The 19,375-nt window shown below is 47.0% G+C and overlaps 3 protein-coding genes across 7 annotated transcripts in view; 1 reads left to right on the top strand and 2 right to left on the bottom strand.

The window, feature by feature from the left end:
- Window positions 1–169: 169 nt before the first annotated feature.
- Window positions 170–3,911, bottom strand: RNF183 (ring finger protein 183). The gene is made up of 2 exons (XM_081848476.1): window positions 2,586–3,911; window positions 170–2,008 (listed from the first exon to the last, which is right to left on the bottom strand). The coding sequence occupies exon 2, from the start codon at window positions 1,962–1,964 to the stop codon at window positions 1,374–1,376; it is 591 nt and encodes a 196-aa protein (XP_081704602.1). The 5' UTR covers window positions 1,965–2,008; window positions 2,586–3,911; the 3' UTR covers window positions 170–1,373.
- Window positions 3,912–5,065: 1,154 nt separating this feature from the next.
- Window positions 5,066–19,375, bottom strand: part of LOC309334238 (uncharacterized protein) — a 27,187-nt gene continuing 12,877 nt past the window's right edge. The window contains exons 1-3 of one of the 5 annotated variants that reach the window (XM_081848471.1): window positions 10,286–10,451; window positions 7,218–7,320; window positions 5,066–6,454 (exon numbers count right to left, since the gene is read on the bottom strand). In XM_081848471.1, coding sequence (XP_081704597.1) covers window positions 5,547–6,454; window positions 7,218–7,287 — 978 coding nt within the window. In that variant the 5' untranslated portion in view covers window positions 7,288–7,320; window positions 10,286–10,451 and the 3' untranslated portion in view covers window positions 5,066–5,546. Of the gene's footprint in view, window positions 6,458–7,217; window positions 7,321–7,610; window positions 7,652–10,285; window positions 10,452–19,375 lie in introns of those variants that run through there. The other 4 variants (XM_081848468.1, XM_081848469.1, XM_081848472.1 and 1 more) reach the window with 4 other exon arrangements.
- SLC2A6 (solute carrier family 2 member 6) overlaps window positions 13,624–19,375 on the top strand; it is a 16,714-nt gene continuing 10,962 nt past the window's right edge. The window contains exons 1-2 of the mRNA XM_081848465.1: window positions 13,624–13,920; window positions 15,443–15,605. The gene's annotated coding sequence lies outside the window, so the exon portion shown is untranslated. The remainder of the gene's footprint in view (window positions 13,921–15,442; window positions 15,606–19,375) is intronic.

The raw sequence follows: 19,375 nt of genomic DNA, 5'->3' as shown, positions 1-19,375 counted from the left end.
TAATACTTCTTGCTTGCCTAGATGGAGGAGATGGAAGGGCATGTGTGTATATGGAAACTGGCCTGCTGCACAGAGGTAACATTTACATTAGCTGCCCCACTCACTTTTGCCTCACCCCACCTACCACCGGCATGTGGCGCTCAGAAGGTTGCCCAGGACGGAATGAGGTAATTAGGTTGGGGGAAAAGATCTTCCACCCCTGAATTGTCATTTCCTTGTAGGGAAAGGCTCTGCAGCCACCCCACTAATGTTCATTTTGTGTGTCCCTTTCCCAATCCACCCTGTCCTTGCTAAACCTACCTCCTTGCAAGATCCAAAAGATTGCTTTGATCCTATTATCAACCCCCACTCTTACAAGCTGATGCAATTTGAAACAAAACACTGCAGCGTAGATACAAAACTTTTAATGTCACTGCCGTTTGGCCCTCTAACCATTAGTGCATACGCCAGGAGTAAAAAAACGTTGAGCATCTGCCTTCATTTTCATACCTGCATGACTTGAGTACACAGCGGACCATCTCCAACTCTGGACAGAGAACAGTTAAGATCTGCAGCCTTGGTGGTTCCACATTCAGCAGTGCAGTCAGTGTTCTCTGGATGTTGGGAACTCTTCATTGGCTGCAGCAGAGGCATTTGGCACAGGGGAAGAGTCCAGTTTGGAGTGTCGGCATAGCTCAGTGGTAGAGTCTTCCAGGTTCAGCCCCCAGAATCTCCAGGTAGCAATAAGAGAGACCACTGCCTGAAACCCTGGAGAGCTGCCACTCAGTGTAGACAGTATGGAGCTAGATGGACCAATGGCCTGACTAATGTCCCTATGTCCCTTTACTCCAAGTATGGGGAAGCTTGGGCCCTCCAGACGTGGTTGTGTTACAGCTCCCATCATGACCAGAGATGATGGGAATTGTAGTTCAGCAACACCTGGAATGAGAAAAGCTCTCCTCTCCACACCTGCTATGTTCCCATTATCCATTTTCACCCTCTTACCCACTTTAGCCAACTTAGGAAGCAGTGAGATTGTTCGTTGAAATGCTCCCACTGCCCTGCCATGTCCTCATCCCCATCCATATTTTAAAGTTCACAAGTAACCCTCAAGGTCAAATCCTGGGACCCAGTGGCTGTCCAAACCATTTTGCTGTCTGGGGTGAAGGACAATTGGCAGCCTCTCTCTTGTTCGATAGGCAGAATCTGACAGAGCTTTGAGTCTTAAATCATAACTCTGGGCAATGTCTTCCAGCACACTTGAGCTGACTTAGAGAACTCAAGGCAGGTTGTGTAGCACGCACAAGCTAGTCCTCCCAACACTTTGCTGCTGCTTGCCAACCACCTCTACCCTGCTCCCAGCATCTTCCGCCTGAGGAGGCTGCTGGTCCCTGTCACCCCCACCCCCAAAAGAACTGCCTGGTCCAAAAGATAGAGAAGATGAGTAGTAAAATCACACTTAAGATGACAGCCATCAGGTAGGTGAAAATCCGGAGCTGGGGGTTGCAGGCACACGCCCACATTGGGGAGCGGTGGTGGTTGGGCAGGGTTGTGGCGGCAGTGGTAGTGCTGGCCGGGCGGCTTTGCTCACGGTAGCTGCCAATGCTGGGATCTGTCACTGGGCCCAGGTCCAAGGTGTAGACCCTGGGCTGGCGGAGGAAGTACCTGCTCTTGCGCTGCTCCTTCAAGCACAGCTGCCGGCCCTCCAGGATGATGTGGTTGGGCTCCAGGCGCAGCAGGCGCAGGATGGCCTCGTTGGTGGGCAGCTCAGTGACGGGCTGGTCAGAGGGGAGGACAGTAGGGTGGCGGCAGAGTGGGCACTGCAAGCGGTTCTGGGCCAGGGACACCAAGCTGAGATGAGCCAGGCACTCAATGCAGAAGGAATGTTGGCACTGAAGGACCTTGGGGGTGCGGAAAGTGTTGTCGTAAGGGTTCCAGCAGATGGGGCATTCGGCCTCCAGCCCCTGGACCTCCTTCTCAGCCATGGGGAGACCCGTCAGCAACACAGCCTTCTTTGCTACCTAGGAGACTAAAAAAACAAGGGCAGGTGGAAGCTCAGTGACAGTAATCATACAGCAGCATCAATGCAGTGGAACCTTTGGCCCACAAGATGCAACGATTGGCTTGCCATAGGGCCGTGCTTGCTGAGGCTGATGGGAGTTGTAGTTCTTCAGCATTGGTGGGGGTGGGGGGACAAAGGTCCCCAACATCTGGTTTTTACAGCATCAGCAAATGCAAAGAGAGAGGTCCTCCACCCAAGGGAGTTTGCAGTATGAAGTTTAAGAGTGGAAGCGAGCCCTTCTCTTGCAAAGCAATTGATAAGGCAAGGATGGGAAGATAAACATCCACATCAGAACAGCCTGCTGGATCAGGCCAATGGCAATCTAGCCAACCAGAAATACATGGGAAACCTTGCGTACAGAGCATAGGTGTCATGGCTAGTAGCCATTGATAGCCTTATCAGAGGAAGCACATAGAGGCTTGTGCTGTAGTGGTAGAGCCACTGCCAGTCGAAGGATCAATGCTCTGACTCTATAGCATAAAGGCAGCTGCCTGTGTCCTACACCCACCCACCCCTGCAAAAAAAAACAATACCCAAAACCTACCTTGCCTTGAAAAGCAGGAGATGTGGACAGTGTGGCCTCATCCTAACTCAATTCCATCCAGGAACAATGTTGCTTTTCACACCTGCCAGAAGTCTGATGCATTCTCCTTCTGCTTCCTTATTCTTTCTTAAGATTGGCGAGCAAGTGTGGGTTTGCAGCGGGATCTGAACTGGTCCAAAATGAAGAGAAAGAGAGCCTAGGCAGGAAGATGCTTCCTTTGCTGGTGCTGCTAAACCAAAGGTGCTCGCTCTCCTCCTCCCATTCTCAGGGGACTTTGTCCCTTAGGCAGAGCTTGGCGTTCTCCTCTGTCAGGTTGGTAAGCAGCTGTTGTTTACTACCAGGGCCTGGCAGCCAAGGTGAGAGAACTGGTGGAAGGCCGGCAGGGAAAGCCTCCTGGAAGCCCCAAGCTGACCAATTTCTCAGCACTGCTGCCATTTATTTTAGGTACCTTGGTTTAGGAGCACGGGAAAACAATAAGGCACGCTCCAAGAGGCACAGCAGCATTTGCCTTAAAATCCCAGCACAATTCTCAAAAGCAGTAGGACATTTTTTCTCTCCTTAACACCTTCCACTCTCTCCTTCTAGTACTGAATTGTAGCTTCGAAACCCTGGTGGGAGGGCAAAAACTTTCCCCCTTATACATTGCAATGGACCATGTCCATTGATGGTGGAAACAGATATAAATGTATTATTTAACATCATTAATATACTGCTTGATTGTGCTAAAACCTCTAAACAATACTCCCCCCCCCCCATTTTTTAAAAAGTTAAAAACAAAAGCATTTAAAGATAATTGAAACTAATAGTCAAGAGATTAAAACATGTTAACATTGACATGCCCATATCAGCTTTCCAACAGAAAAATGTTTTTAGCAGGCACCGAAAAGAATACCACAAAGGTTTCCCACTTGATTTCAATTGGCAAGGAGTTCCAAAGTTTATGTGCTGCCACAGTAAAAGTTTGACTTTTTGCAAGTGTGGAACAAGTATTCTGTGGAACCAGTAACAGGGCCCAAGTGGGCACGTATGAGATAAGGTGATCCCACAATAATAATAAAAATCTCCTGCATTTGTAAGTGATATTATGGTTTCTTTACTTTTGTGTGTGCAGAGCCCCCCCCCCCCCAGCAATGAAGAGAATATTAATATGAAAGAAAACACACAATAAAATACAATGAATCAATCAAAGCAATATAAAATGGTGAAGGGGCATGGCTTGCCAAGAAGCCTAATGGCGGCCTGATCCAGCATCTCCTATATGTAAGGGGCTAATTTATAGTTGAACGACTGCTAAGTAAAAGCATAAAAGGTAAAGGGACTCCTGACCATTAGGTCCAGTCGCGTATAGCTTCCAGCTCGTGTGGCCAACATGACTAAGCCGCTTCTGGTGAACCAGAGCAGCTCTCGAAAACGCTGTTTACCTTCCCGCTGGAGCGGTACCTATTTATCTACAGTGGTACCTCGGGTTAAGTACTTAATTCATCCAGAGGTCTGTTCTTAGCTTTAGCTAATGGGGCCTCCTGCTGCTCCCACTTTAGCTAATGGGGCCTCCTGCTGCTGCCGCGCCGCCGGAGCCCAATTTCTGTTCTTATCCTGAAGCAAAGTTTTTAACCTGAAGCACTATTTCTGGGCTAATGGAGTGTGTAACCTGACGCATATGTAACCTGAAGCGTATGTAACCCGAGGTACCACTATACTTGCACTTTGATGTGCTTTCAAACTGCTAGGTTTGGCAGGAGCTGGGACCGAACAACAGGAGCTCACCCCATCGCGGGGATTTGAACTGCCAACCTTCTGATTGGCAAGCCCTAGGCTCTGTGGTTTAACCCACAGCGCCACCCGTATCCCAAGTAAAAGCATACTGCTCCTCAAATTTATCTTCAGAAAGGTCATGTTGTGGGGGTCATAAAAATTAGCTGGCTAAGCAAGATTTACAAGAAGTGTTGGAAGCACATTGCCCAGTGCTGCTTGAAGAGACTGGCAAAATACTAAATATCCTCTGATTACTCTGGATATGTGTTTGTGAACTGCCTTCATGCTCTCATCACACACAAAACTCCCATCATTATGCTTCTCATTTGGAAGCCAGGCTAACACACATCCTGCCCCCCTCCCCTTTCCCCTCCGCTCTGGTGTCTCAACATGGAGCAAGCCCGCCCCACAACCAATCACCCTCATTGGGATGGGCAAAGCCAATTGGCAAGCCACTAAAATCCTTCCCTCCCTTCCCAAATTCCAGAGGTACCATCCTTTATTCATTGGCCATAATATACTGTAATGGAACTTCCAGTTTCAGAGGCAGTATACCTCAGACTATCAGTTTAGTGGTGCAGCTGGGTAACTGTAGTCCTTGGTCTTATTACCTCTGTGCATTGTTTCAGTTGCCAAAAAAAGAACCTCTTCTCCCTTCCAACCCAATGTGCTTTATAACACACTGCACTGTCAGAGGCAGTATGGCTATGAATACTAGTTGTTGAGAATTAGAAATTGAAGAGTGCTGTTGCACTCAGGTCCTGCTTCTGGGCTTTCCATAGGTGTGTGAGTGGCCAGCCAGTGATTCGCACAAACAGGATGCATTTAATCCTCCAGGCTTGCTGGCTGCAGCTCAGTGGCAGAGTATCTGTTTTGTATGCAGAAGATGCCAGGATCCGTCTCCTGCAACATCTCCACATAGGACTGGGAGAGAACCCAGCCTAAAATCTGGACTGCTGCCAGTCAGTGTAGACAATACTGGGTGTGTTTATTTCCAGGAATACAGCTGACTGGAACCAGGGTAGTGCTCCTGATGTTACAATTCAGGTTGAAAGTTTCTTAACCCATATAATCTTCAAAACCCAAGGAACAGTGGCTTCTGTTTTTTAATGCATGCTATACAGACTCTCTTGTTACTCTGCAGCCACACTAGACATCGACAGGAAGGTGTCCTCTTCTGAGAGTGTTGGCGTTCCAGACACCTGCTCCTCAGCAAACAAAACCACTTTCCAAATACTGTTCAGACCTTACCAGGAGGACAAGGAAGCTCCCATTAGAAGCCACCAATTTATCCACTGCCCTATCAGCAAAGAGAACAGTATTCAAAATGTCAGACACCAGTCTGGGAGTGAAGACTTGGAGGAGGAACTCTTCCCGTGCTCGTTTGATACCATTCAGCAGAACAGCAAGGTTGATCTTGGTGGCCAACCGTTTTCCATCCACAGAGCTCCGTGTGGACACCATTATGCCGTAAGGTACAAGACTTTGCCCCACATAAATCTCTGCAGCAGAGATATCACATGTCCCATTTTCCAGGATGCCCCTCCAGGGAAGCCAGACACTACTTTGCTCGAGATATCGAAGTTTCACGGCACTCTCCTCCGTCAGGAGGGAGAGAGTTGCTTTGGTGAGGCACAGAAGTGTGCTTCTTGCATCACCCAGCCCAGCGGTGACCAGGACCCAAGGTTTGTCAGGATTTGTCCCTCCCAGCTGGCCACATATGTATTGCTGCAGAATCTGCCACGTAGTTTCTGGCTGGTTTGGGAAGAGAAGGCGAAGGAGTCCAAGCCGGCTTTTGGGCAATTGATTCTTGGTGGGGCTTGCAGCCCTGTAGTCATCCAAGGATAAGTGGCTGTTACCATGATGGAGCAGGATCATAGAAACAAAGACAAACACGAGGGCCAAAAAGGCAGCAAGGGAAACAGAAGGGAGGAAATCAGAGTCTTGCAGGTCTGGTGCAGGGGTTTCGGTAGAGGCAGAAGGAGATGATCTTTCTCTGGCCTCCATCTCTGCACGCTTCCAGGGTTCACAACACGGTTCTTCAGGGAAGTTTCTACAGTCAAACAAATAGGTCTCCTCATCATCAACATCTTTCCACATCCCTTGCATGTCTTGATCTTCTAAACAGAGAAGGAAAGGAAAGCTCATAAGCAGGGTCTTAAAAACAACACCCACCCACCCACCCACACCCACACCCACACCCACACCCACACACGTAAGCATAGCACTGAACAAGGTGGTAGAGACCTGAAATAGTATGGCTGTACCATTTCACTCTGAAGGAAGAGGGTCACATTTTGGAATGTTCCCTGCAGGTCCAAATGCAACATAGCTGGAACTTCTCTGCCTGCTGTGCTAACTTTTTATTTGTGGGGTCTGGATTGATGGATTGATTTTAATACAGAGAAGCATTAATAATCACCCCAGTGGCTGCCCTTGTCTCCAGTTTTGGTCCCCTTAAAATTCTACCCCTTCTTTGAGAGCCAGTGTGATGTAGTGGTTAGAATGCTAAACTAGGACATGGGAGACCAGAGTTCATTTCTTCACTCAGTCATGAAGCCCGCTGGGTCACCTTGGGCCCAGTCACACACTCTTAGCCTTACCTACCACAGAGGGTTGTTGTGAGAATAAAAGCAACAGGAGGAGAAGTGTGTATGCCACCTTGACCTCCCTGGATAAATAAGTAAAATAAATTATGTTGCAAGTGCCTATGTCCAAGCATGCAGGTTTATCATTAGACAGAGCTATTTGCCTCTACCTAAAAGCCTTATTTGGTAGCGGACATCGCAACACCTTGTGGTTGTGAGTTCCAAAGGTTTATTGCACATCACATGCAAAAGACAATGCCAAGAAGTTGCCCTACCTACACCAGCGACTTACTTTCAGCTTGGAGTGCAGACAGGTCTTGAGCCATTCTCTGGATAGAGGGTCGTTTCCCACAAATCTTCATCTATAGGTACATCTCTCTTACATCTGGCACCTACTGAGTATGGAGAGAAGGAAAAGAGGAGAGTGGCCCAGTTAAATTAGCCTCTTGTAGCAAAAACAGCCAAGACCCCTGAGACCCCTTAAGAGACCAACACATTCTCTGTGGCAAACATTTTCATAGACAAGAGCCCAGTTTGTCAAATACACAAAGTAGGCTGCCGAGACTGAAATTTAGGTAACTGCCTAATCCCAAGTCAGACGGCTGATGCATATAGTCCAGTCTTGTCTACTCTGACTGGCAATGGCTCTCCAGGGTTTTAGGCAAGGGTTTCTCCCAATCTTTACCTGGAGATGCTGGTAATGAGAGAGAGAGAGACATGGGAAAGTGGGGGAGTAATTTGGCTCCACCTTTCTCCTCCTTTCTCTGGGTGGCGCTGTGGGTTAACCCACAGAGCCTAGGGCTTGCCGGTCAGAAGGTCAGCGGTTCGAATCCCCGCGATGGGATGAGCTCCCATTGCTCGGTCCCTGCTCCTGCCAACCTAGCAGTTCGAAAGCACGTCAAAGTGCAAGTAGATAAATAGGTACCGTCCCGGTGGGAAGGTAAACGGCGTTTCCGTGCGCTGCTCTGGTTCGCCAGAAGCGGCTTAGTCATGCTGGCCACATGACCCGGAAGCTGTACACTGGCTCCCTCAGCCAGTAAAGCGAGATGAGCGCCGCAAACCCAGAGTCGGTCACGACTGGACCTAATGGTCAGGGGTCCCTTTACCTTTACCTTCTCCTCCCACAGGAGCAAAAATAAATTGTACTCTTTGGTGACAGAACCCCAGCAGAGATTTAAAAATCACAGCACATGCAGCAAAGTAAAGCATGAAATTATAGGCTGTTAGGCCTTTATATATACACTTGTGAGTTTAAAAACTTCCCTCTTCCCCTGGCATAGACTGACAGCAAGTAAGAAGGCAGATAGGTTGGGGGCTGGCTGAGGGCATGGTGAGATTGGTGGAGGCAGTGCTCTACATGTCCAATGGACCAGCCTCTACTAACCCTCCAAGGAGGCTGATCAGTGAGTACACTCAGTCCTAACTGGGAAGTATTGGGGGGCAGGGAGCTCCCTCAATTTAGCATTTCTGCCCCCCCCCCATATTTTTGTATTTCTGCAAACAATGGGGTTCCTCCGAACTTGTTTGGGGATACAACTTCTGCTTTCTTGTGTCTGGGTGTTGCCATGTGGCTATATAAGGATCGGCACTTGACTCTGAACTTTGGCAATAAAGGGAATGTTAGCACTGAAATGCTAATAAACTCTTATGATCTGTTATGAGCCATAAAAAAAAAAGGCCTGGCAGTTTTTATAGGATGATCTCAGAGAATGGTGCCATTTTGTCTACAAAGTGATCAATAAACATTGGCCACTCCAGTGAGGTGGGACAAAGTAGGCTAAAGGCAAAGTTTTAAAGAGGGAGAAAAATGAAGAGCTCTCTGCTGAGTTTCCACTAGTGTATATTCAATCATTTTAAAGGCAATAGTTCTTCAGCTGCATGTACACTACCATTCACTTTTGCTCTCGGGCAAACACAGATCCCACATCTAACACCAGTGCTACATGCCACTCCAATACCCATGAGCTGTAAGAGATTCCTGGGGCTCCAAGTGTTTACCCAGGTTGTGTCTCCGTTGGGAAGATTGAGGCACAGCAGAGGCTAGTATCTTTAATAAATATGGCTTATTAACACATATTTACACCTGGATATCTGCCACGGAGGGGTTGCTGAACGTTATACCCCAGGTGTGTCTCTCATTGTCCCTCTCATATCTTCAGCAAACTTGGGTCCAAAACAGCAGCCAGTCATGGCTCGTGGTCTCCTGGTGCAGCCTCCTCCAGCCAGTGCCTAAGTGGTTCTGACCTCTACACACACCCACACCCTCCACATAAAATTCTGGCCTTCCCATCAGCTCATGGAGAACTAGTCTTTGCTTTCCTTCCTGGCACACCTCTTGCCAAAACCCCAAGCCTCCTGTGAAATTATACTTTTCCCTGTCACCTCAGCGCCCCACCCCCCCCCCGTCACTCCTGTTTTGCACAGACCTGAGAACCTTCTTTGATGTATAGTACCTGGCCACTGTTTCATAATGGTTTGCATTCAACCAGCCAGGCCAGACTGGTTTGCATAAGCTGGCCCATGGATTCCTTTTCTGACACAGTTCTGTAGCCTGCATTTCCCATTCCTATCCCAGACATTAGCTGGATTAATTAATTTCTTGGGTTTAGGCGGGGATCTTCCCCTGACCAAACTCTTAACAATATTCATTCAGCCATCTTATTGGGAGGAGCTGTAGCTTAGTAGAAGAGCATCACCATTTTGCATGTAGGAAGCCCCAGGTTCAGTCCCCGGGACCTCAGGTAGGGCTGGGAGACACCTCTGCCTAAAATTCTGGATTGCTGCTGCCGATCAGTACTTGGGCTAAAGCAGGTATCCTGTGTTCCTGGAAAGCGCCATAGCTCAGTGGTAGAGCATCTGCTTTGCATGTGGAAGGTGGCAGGTTCAATCTCCAATGGCATCTCCAGGTAGAGTTGAGAGACACCCCCCCCCCCAGCGAGGCTCTGGAGAGCTTCTGCTGGTCAGAGTAGACAAGGCAAGCTAGATAAACCAATTATCTGGCTTGGACTGAGGCAGCTTCTGATGTTCCTCTGGCTGCAGCTCAGACAATGCCTATTAAAAGCATAGCTACAGGTGCTTGTGCAAAACCTGATAACCTTATCTGCCCACCACCCAAAAAATGATGTCTGGTTTTATTTACTGAAAATATTTGGGATCGCCTCTTGTCTTCATTCTTGAGATGTTTAGACTCACCTTTACTTCATGCTTTGCTGTATGCGCAAAAGTTGGCAAAAGTTCTCAGATTCCTGGCACTTTCTAGATTTGCAAGAAACATAAAATGGTTCGTTCCCTACCACCTCTCCCCAAAAAAGTTATTATAGAACCAAGGAGAACAAGTCTTGAAAAGGAGCAAATACTTACCACCTTTTCCACATACAAATGGGATACACTCCACTCCCCCACGAAAAGGTTCCCTTGTTGCATTTCAAGTTGCCCACTGCTCTTTCAACTTGGCACCACCAACTTCCCTGCAGACACCTCTCATCTGCATACAGGTAGATGTTATCACAGGTATGCAACAGAAGATCTCGTCCCTCCAAGGCACAGTTTTCCCCAGGTCCTAAAGCTAGTATGTCTTAGTTTTGGGCGTAACACATAATGAGTGCATACAAGCCAGGGCTTACGGTAATTCATTTGCACCTTAAAGACCAACTGAGTTAGTTCTAGGTATGAGCTTTCGTGTGCATGCACACTTCTTCAGATACCTGAAGAATCTGAAGAAGTGTGCATGCACACGAAAGCTCATACCTAGAACTAACTCAGTTGGTCTTTAAGGTGCTACTGGAAGGAATTTTTTTATTTTGTTTTGACCATGGCAGACCAACACGGCTACCTATCTGTAACCGGTAATTCATTTGTATAGGTTCTGCAGAGAAGTCACACCTGGCTTGATCTCATCCCAGCAACATCAGAAGCTGCCTTACAGTAATTCAGGCCTATTGTTCCATCTAGATCCACACTGATTAGCAGAGATTCTCCTGGGTTTTGAGCAGGAATGTCTCTTATCCCGACCTGGAGATGCTGAGGATTTAACCTAGCACCTTTTCAAATGTGAGACATGTACTCTGTTACTAAGATACATGCAACCGAATACACTACAGCTAAGTCCCTACATGCAACCTATTATACACTGTGTGTGTCCCCCACTACTGTGCTCCAGTGCAAAAAAATTAAACAAAGCCTCCTGCATATACAATATATGATGCTGCCATTTAGAAAAGAGGAACCAGCAATCCTAATGGCAAATTCCTGCTGCTCTGTGGATTGAGAGATGCACTCTGGACATGCTCAAAAACCTCCCTCCACCAATTGTTACTAGCAGGTATGGATGGGCAAACCTATCAATTTTTGTTTCTCATCCCTCCCTCCATTTTAAGTCTCCCTTTCCACATTGGTTTGCGATTTATTTATTTTTAAGTTCTCCTGGAAATTCAGCAGCCTTTTGATGTAAATTATTCCTAATATAAACAGTTTGCTATGCAATTTTGCCTGATACACACATTTTTGCAAAGGAATTTCCCCAACATCTTTGTATCTTGTTCCCATTAATATAGACATCTTTATGCACACTTCAAGCCAATATATAGAATTCTGTACACAATACATGACTGGAGATCTGGCTTGCAAAATTCTGAGAAGGGAGGCTGCGTTTCGATCTGCACATGGTTTTGGAAAGTTCAAATCAGATAGATTCGTCTTTAAATGTGAGCAGAAGCTAACTTCTCCCCCAGCCCTAGTCACAGGTTATGCTGGCTGAGGGAGATGGGAACTGAGGTCCATCAACCTCTCTAAGGCCACAGGTTTCCCATGCCGTTGTGTTAAAGGCCCCCCCCCAAAGTGCAGTGGATAAGATTCAAAGACAGCACAGTAGCTGAACTATTATAATTATTGATATTTATTAAATTTCCATATCACCCTTCATCCAAAGATCACAGGGCAGTTCACATAATAAAAGCAAGAACGAAAAAACAAACAAACAAGCCAATAACCCCATTCAACCCCCATTCAACACATTTAAAAGAACATGGAATGTTAATCAGCCTGGCTAAAAAGAAAGCTTTTTGCCTGGTGCCTAAAAATATGTAGTGAAGCAGCCAGGCAAGCCACACAAATTAGCAAAGGTTTGGCAAGTCCTAACCAGTAACTATGCAATAATGTTTGCGCTGCTTCTTTTGGAAATCAAAAGCAAGCTGGCTGTTTCCACTGAAAGTGGAGATTCCCAGAATGAACCACCCTTAAGGGTGCCCTATGCCCTGTTTTAAGTCAATCGCCTGCAACACCTGCACACCAAGCAAAAATTCAACAGGTTGAGCTATTTCCATGGAGAGCTGGGGGAAACGCAGCCTGTGGTTTCCCCCACTTCCAGCACACAGCGGTTCAGGAAGACCCAGTGCTTTTGGCCAGTTAAAAAGATAGCACAAGAGTAAAGCTTGTAAGAAAAAGTTGGCTGTTCTAATGCCCCTGAGACTTCTTAGTCTCTCACATACACATGGCTTGCTGTTTTCAAGTGGTGTGATCCCACGTGGCTGCGGTGTATCTGTGAGGAATGGAGAACCTCAGTTTCCCTGTGTATAGCTGTTGAACTCCAGTTCCCATTAGCCCCAGCCTGCATCGCTGAAGATCAGGGATGACGGGAACTGGATCCCACCAACATCTGGAGGGCCACAGGTCTCCCAATCCCAGGAAGATATAGATGCTGCAGTCAAATGGCTGGGCTGATCCTGTGGACAGCTTTCACCCTCCTTCAAGGCCTTGTGGCAATTGAGTGGGGGAGACCACCAGTGGGTTAGTAAAAAACAGATACACCACCTACTGAATGAAAGCCTGTTGTGCTGTAGGGCCAACCCAATAGCAGATATGGAATAGGTCCTACATTTCCACTATTAAAAAAGCGTTGGGTTGTATTCAATACTAGTCCTACACAGAGTGGACCCACTTAAAATTATGGGCATAAATTGCTTGTGGAACAAACTGGGTTCAAACCTATGTCAAGCTTTGCTCAATCACAATGAACCTTAGGAGAGACTTCCTAACAGAAGGAGCTGCTTGATAGTAGAATAGACCTTCCTTGGGAAGGGTCATGGGCTCTTCTTTGGCGAAATTGTTTAGGCAGCATCTGGGTGGGAATCTTTAAGGGGTCTTGGACTTGGGAAAATTCCTGTCAGGGATCCAGCATGTGATAAGATTTTTGCCACAGATACTGGAATGCCCATAGGTTAGGGTAGAACAGGGTGGTTGGGTGGAACTGAGGGAAGATGGTGGGAGGGGCTTAGCTGCAGGGTGCAGCCTCCCCCAGTTGACCTTGGGGGAGAGACCTATTGGGGATAGAGAAGACAAACACTGCATACACAGCATGCATCACATCCCCCCACCATTGTTATGGCTGCTGGGAATTAGTTGCTCTGTGAGGAGTCAACTGGAATTGCCAGGATCCTTTGGAGATGTGTGTTTTAAATGTATGGCATGTACACAGCCCAAGGGAGCTAGATTCTCTTCTAACATAACAAGGATAATGACAATAATAATGGTTTTATTATTTGTATCCCACCCATCTGATTTGCCTATCAGCTCAAGCATGATATCTCCTCTGTTATCTTATTTCTACACCCTGTTTGCTCATCTTCCCTGACTTCCTCTTTTTGGTCTGCTGCTAGACCAACCAGAACAGAGATTTCCTCCCCAATAGCACACTTCGTTTGGTGTTTCTTCTACAGTTGCTATTATTTTTGCCTTTTCTGCTTTTTCCTTGCCCATTTGGGGAAGGAAGGTTTGCTGGAAGGCAAACAGCATCTCCTGGTGCAGAGGGAGTGGGAACAACTGGGCAAACAGCTCTGTGCCCCCCAGCTGCATCTCCATCTCTCTCTGAGAGGGAAAGGCACACTTTGAGCCACCCTGGATCCCCGCATCAAAGAGCCGCTCCTCTGCAGGGAGCCTAGAGAAGATTATCAAAGCTTGAAGGAGAAAGATGCTCAGCAGGCGGAGAATGAATATTACAGGTAAAGTTTCTGCCTCTCTTAAGACAGCTCTGCTAATTTCATCTCCCCTTTCCCCCTTCTTATGCCTAGAGGTACACCTTTCTTGCTTATAACTCTTCCCCCTTAAATCCCACTTTCCTGGAATACTTTTGGCTTAAGGTGCTAGTCCTCATCCCACACCAGATCCACACCATACTTTTAAAGCATATCTAACGCATGTTTAAAGCACATGGCTCACCCTCCCCCAAAGAATCCTGGGTACTGTAGTTTGTAAGGGTGTTGGGAATTGTGCCTCTGTGGAGGAAAAACTACAGGTCCCAGGATTCTTGGTGGCGGTGGCTAGGGAGCTGACAGTTTAGCTTACGGTTCCTGTACAAAATATCATGTACTTTGATAATGTGTTGTTTGTGTTTCTGTGACCCAGGAGTGGGAGAAAACATTTTCAGCCTGAGGCAAGGCATTCAGTTCTGGCAAGGGTTACATGCCAGCAATGGCCAGATTTGCCAGAGGGAAAAGTGGGTGAAGTAACACACGTAAAGCAAGAAGCATGATAATATTGCAGATATTAATATTGTGCAGCTTGAAGCAATTGGATGCATTAAAACTAACTCCTCTTGGAATAAAACTCTGCCCAGACCCATAAGTATTGTTCAAAGCTTTACTAACCAGATCTTCTTTCAAAACAGGTACAAAAACATTAATGATACATCCAAAACAATTCCTTACAGTCATGTGCATGTCCCAACACAGGTTGGGCTTCTTATAAAATATGAAACCAAGGGTCTGTCTCTCCACAACCTCCATTACAGCCTGGAGCTGTTTTCCCTTTAGGAGAGACCTCATTATCACATCCTTTGTTACTGGCTGCTTGAGAACAACTCACACAAAACAGAGACCCCCACAGATTAACATATGCATAAAAGATCAGTCTATCTCTTTCATGTGATCTATGTCAGTCACGAGACAAACCAGAAGACATCAACAGTTAATCATCAACCTGTTAGAGAGCAGAAAGCTCCTGTTGCTCTTCTTTAGTTTTGGAAATTTCCAGTTCAACCCTTAGTAATATACATACAGGCATTCACCATTTCAGTGTCAATTAAACAAGTATACTTAACACATAAGAGTTCAAGGACACATTTCAGCCAAGAAAAAGCACTAAAAGAGGGTGTGGATTAGGAGCAGTGCGAGGCCTGGAGAAAGTTCAGGGGGCCATACAGAGAGACTTGGAGGGTTGGATTCAGCCTGCATGGAGGGCAGGTGCATGGAGTTTAGGACGATAAGATGAAGCTGCAAAAGAGGAAGGCTCCACTCAATGATAGAACCAGTACCTGGCAACCCTGGGCAAGTTGCTAGGAGCCTGACAGCCTGGCAGGGGCATGCTGCCAATGGCTGCCTTGGCCACCCAATTTTGACCTATTCCAGCCGGGCTCTTCCTATGTTCCACCAAACTCATAAAAATACAGGAACCCTCTTGCCATCAACATCCGTGATGGACCACATTGGTCATTCCATAATTGTTCTCTTCTCTCTTCCTTTCCAGGACTCTTAAAAACCATCGGCTCTTCCTTGCCACCTTTGCTGCTGTGCTTGGGAACTTTAGTTTTGGTTTTGCTTTAGTCTACACCTCCCCGGTCATCCCTGCTTTGGAAAAATCTCTGGTCCGCAACTTAAGACTAACAGAGGCAACGGCATCCTGGTTTGGGGTAAGAGTGGCCAGCCAGCAGGAAAGGCGGGAGAAATAGACCTAAGAGGTGCATGCCATTGGTTGGATTGCAGTGTTCCCAAGGGGTGCCAGGTCTCAAAATATGACCCAAAGCTGCAGGGTTTTAGCCTCTTTCTCTGGGTCTCCATGGGAAATATTAAAATCTAAGACTGATGGGGTGGTCTAGTTTCTGCTTGGGAACTTTTGCTGCTAGCCAGGCTGATCCACCTATGAAGCAGGATTCACAAGGGTGGAAGGACCCAGAGGGGAAACAGATCTACCCTCCAATAAATTTATCGCTTCTACCCAGTGGCAGAAGCAACAGCTGCAGCATGCTTCTTGGAGGCCAGATCTGCCACTTCCTTGGCAGCACCCCCATGCCAATTCTACAGCGGCCTTTTGCTAAACAGGAAGTCCTGCTAGTCTCCTCCCATCCTTGTTCCCAAAGAATGTCCTTATCCCCCCCCCACCATCCCCCTTGTTCCTGATGTAGATCTTCACTCACTCCTTCCCTGGTTATAGTGATGGGGTGTGTGTGCCTTTTTGTGGTTTGGCTCAAGTGCCAAAATGTATAGAACCAGCCCTGCTGCTAGCACCCATTCCATGTTGACCAAGCCCCACCCCATCCTGTTAGGCTCCACCCCCTGGTCTATATGCCATCATGTGAGCCTTAGGAGACCCAGCAGCCCTGGGCTCAACCAAAAGATTGTTGGCCCCCAGAATCTGCTTCAACCTTTGCAATGGAAGAACCCAAGCTGAGTGAGGGGCTGAGGCTGAAGCAAGGATATGACTTCTATTTCTGGGCAAGTTGCTGTATCTTGGATTAGTTGACTCTACCTCGCTTGCAGGGTTGTTGAGAGGACATGATTGCATTTTTCAAATCCCTAAGGGCACAAAACGGTTCTCTGCTGCTCCAGAGGGCAGAAGTGGATCTCATAGGCTTCAGGTACAGGAGGGTAGGTTTAGATGGAACGTTAGGAACGTTGTCAGTAAGAGAGGTTTAGCAACAAACCAATTACGTACCAAGAGGAGGAGTAGACTCCTCTGCTTTGGAAGTCTTCAACTGGAACCTGATGAGCCCTGGAGATGTTCTTGCTCTTAGGTTTTCTTCTATGACCTCGTGGCTGGATTAGCATAGGGGTGGGAAACTTTTTTTCAAAAACCTACACTGGCTCCCAGTACGTTTCCAAGCACAATTCAAAGTGTTGGTGCTGACCTTTAAAGCCCTAAATGGCCTCGGTCCAGTAAACCTGAAGGAGCGTCTCCACCCCCATCGTTCTACCCGGACACTGAGGTCCAGCGCCGAGGGCCTTCTGGTGGTTCCCTCACTGCGGGAAGCCAAGTTACAGGGAACCAGGCAGAGGGCCTTCTTGGTAGTGGCACCTGCCCTGTGGAACGCCCTCCCACCAGATGTCAAAGAGAAAAACAACTACCAGACTTTTAGAAGACATCTGAAGGCAGCCCTGTTTAGGGAAGCTTCCTGCTTGGCAGGGGGTTGGACTCGATGGCCCTTGTGGTCTCTTCCAACTCTATGATTCTATGATTCTATGATTCTAATGTTTAATAGACTATTGTATTTTAATATTCTGTTGGAAGCCGCCCAGAGTGGCCAGTCAGATGTGCAGGGTATAAATAATAATAATAATAATAATAATAATAATAATAATAATAATTACAGTATTATAAATCAAGGGCCACATTCCCCCCTGGATAAATTTCCAAGGGCTGCATAGCAGTTGTGGGAGGGGCTAGAGGCAAAAGTGGGTGGAACTACAATGCAAATGCTATTATTAATAACTACACGACTTTTAGAAGACATCTGAAGGCAACCTGTATAAGGAACCTTTTAATGGTTGATGTTTTTCTGTTGTTTTATATGTATTGCAAGCCTCCCAGAGTGGGCGGGGTGAATGAATGAATGAATATATATACCTGCAGGTCTCAGGGCAGTTACAACAGAAAACCACAATGTAAAAACAGAGAATAAATAATAAAAACAAAAACAATCCAATAATCCCCTCCTCCCCAACACATTTTAAAAGGACAGTGGATTTCAGTCAGCCAAAGGCTTGGGTTAAAGAAGAATGTTTTTGCCTGGTGCCTAAAGGTGTATAATGAAGGCACCAGATGAACCTCCCTGGGGAGAGCATTCCACACATAGGGAGCCGCTGCCGAAAAGGCCTGTTCTTGTGTTGCCATCTTCCGGATCTCTCATGGAGAAGGCACACAGAAAAGAGCCTCAGAAGATGATCTCAGGGTCCAAGTTGCTTCATATGGAAAGAAGCAATTCCTTGAGGTATTTTGCCTTCTTCCAGCTCATTTCAACCACTCAAGGAGTATGCAAAGCAGGGCTGTGAGGGTTGTGGCCTGGGAAGATTTTCCAGGGACCTGAATTAGAAGATGGCCCAACTCTAGGATTCTGCAAAATTAAACAAGTGGATTTTGCAGATATGATTAGGCCTAAGAATTTTAATCTGGGGAGCGATCTGCAAATCCATCAGATTAGTCAACGGATGCTAATTTTAACCAGTAGGGCAGAGAGATAAATACATTCACTGGGTGCTGCTGCTTTGGCTCCAGTGTGTCGCTCTAGCAGAGGAGGCTGTGTTAAAAGTGGCCTTCCTGTCTGACAATGTGGGAGTTTTTTGTTGATTAAACCATAATGTCACATGTTTCCCTTTTTTCTCTTAACATCGCCTACACTGAGGCTTTAACAATATGCAAATATACTTAAATATAGTTGATGGGTGGGTTTAAGAGGCATGTCAGCTCTGCCTATTTTCCACAACCTATCCCAGCCCCCCTAGCCTGTAATCTTCATTCTAGTGAGAGTAATTGTTCAGGTGTCATTACCAACTCCAAAGACAAACATAACTTTAATGAACAGACTATACAACCAACTAGACTGGCTTGTGATGCTTCCTTCCTGGGCAAAATACTCATAGTTCTATATAGGACACTCTATTCACGCTGAGAGCTGGAAGGGACCACTGGCAGAGGAAGAGGGGGCAAGGGGAGCGTACCAGCCCCGGCAGCATGATCCTGGTGGGGCACCATCACAGCTGCCCCTCTGCTCGCACTGGACACCACGACCCCGCAGGCGGTGTGCCATGCCTCCAGGACGCGTGCCAGCCACGCCCATGCCTGATCTCTGCCCCCGGTGCCAGAGCATGAAGCTCTGCCACTGGAAGGGACCACAAGGGTCATCTAGTCCAACCCCCTGCAATGTAGCTAAAGAATCCCCAACTGATGGCCACCTGGCATTTGTTCAGAAATCTCCAATAAAGGAGAGTCCATCACCTTCTGAGAGAGTCCATTCCACTGTTCTCAAACAGCTCTTACTGTCAGAAATGTCTTCCTTATGTTTAGTCGGAATCTTCTTTTTAATCATTTGAATTTATTGGTTCAGATCCTGCCCTCTGGAGCAACAGAAAACAAGAGGCTCCATCTTCCATGTGACAGCACTTTGGCCATTATATTAGGGTTGCCATATTTCGGATGCAATTCAAACACAAAAGTTGTTGAGGTTTCCCCCCCCCCCCCAAAATCTCAGACAACCAATACCGTCATATTCTGTTTGCCAGGTGTATGGCAGCCCTACCTTATATTAGCTCCCAGAATGCTCTTCTCCATGCTATACATACCCAGCTCCCTCAAGTCTTTCCTTCATCATGGAAAATTTATTTTTCCCCCAGGCCAGATTTCTCAGGGTGCTAAATTCAAAGCCTACTAGTTGCACTCCTATTTCTATGGTTTCAGGCCACCATCATG

The sequence above is a fragment of the Podarcis erhardii genome, assembly GCF_964252035.2.
Source record: "Podarcis erhardii genome assembly, chromosome: Z".
NCBI classification, from domain to species: Eukaryota; Metazoa; Chordata; class Lepidosauria; order Squamata; family Lacertidae; genus Podarcis; species Podarcis erhardii.
Note: the sequence above shows the minus strand (reverse complement) of the source record. Positions and strands in the feature narration are given on the sequence as shown.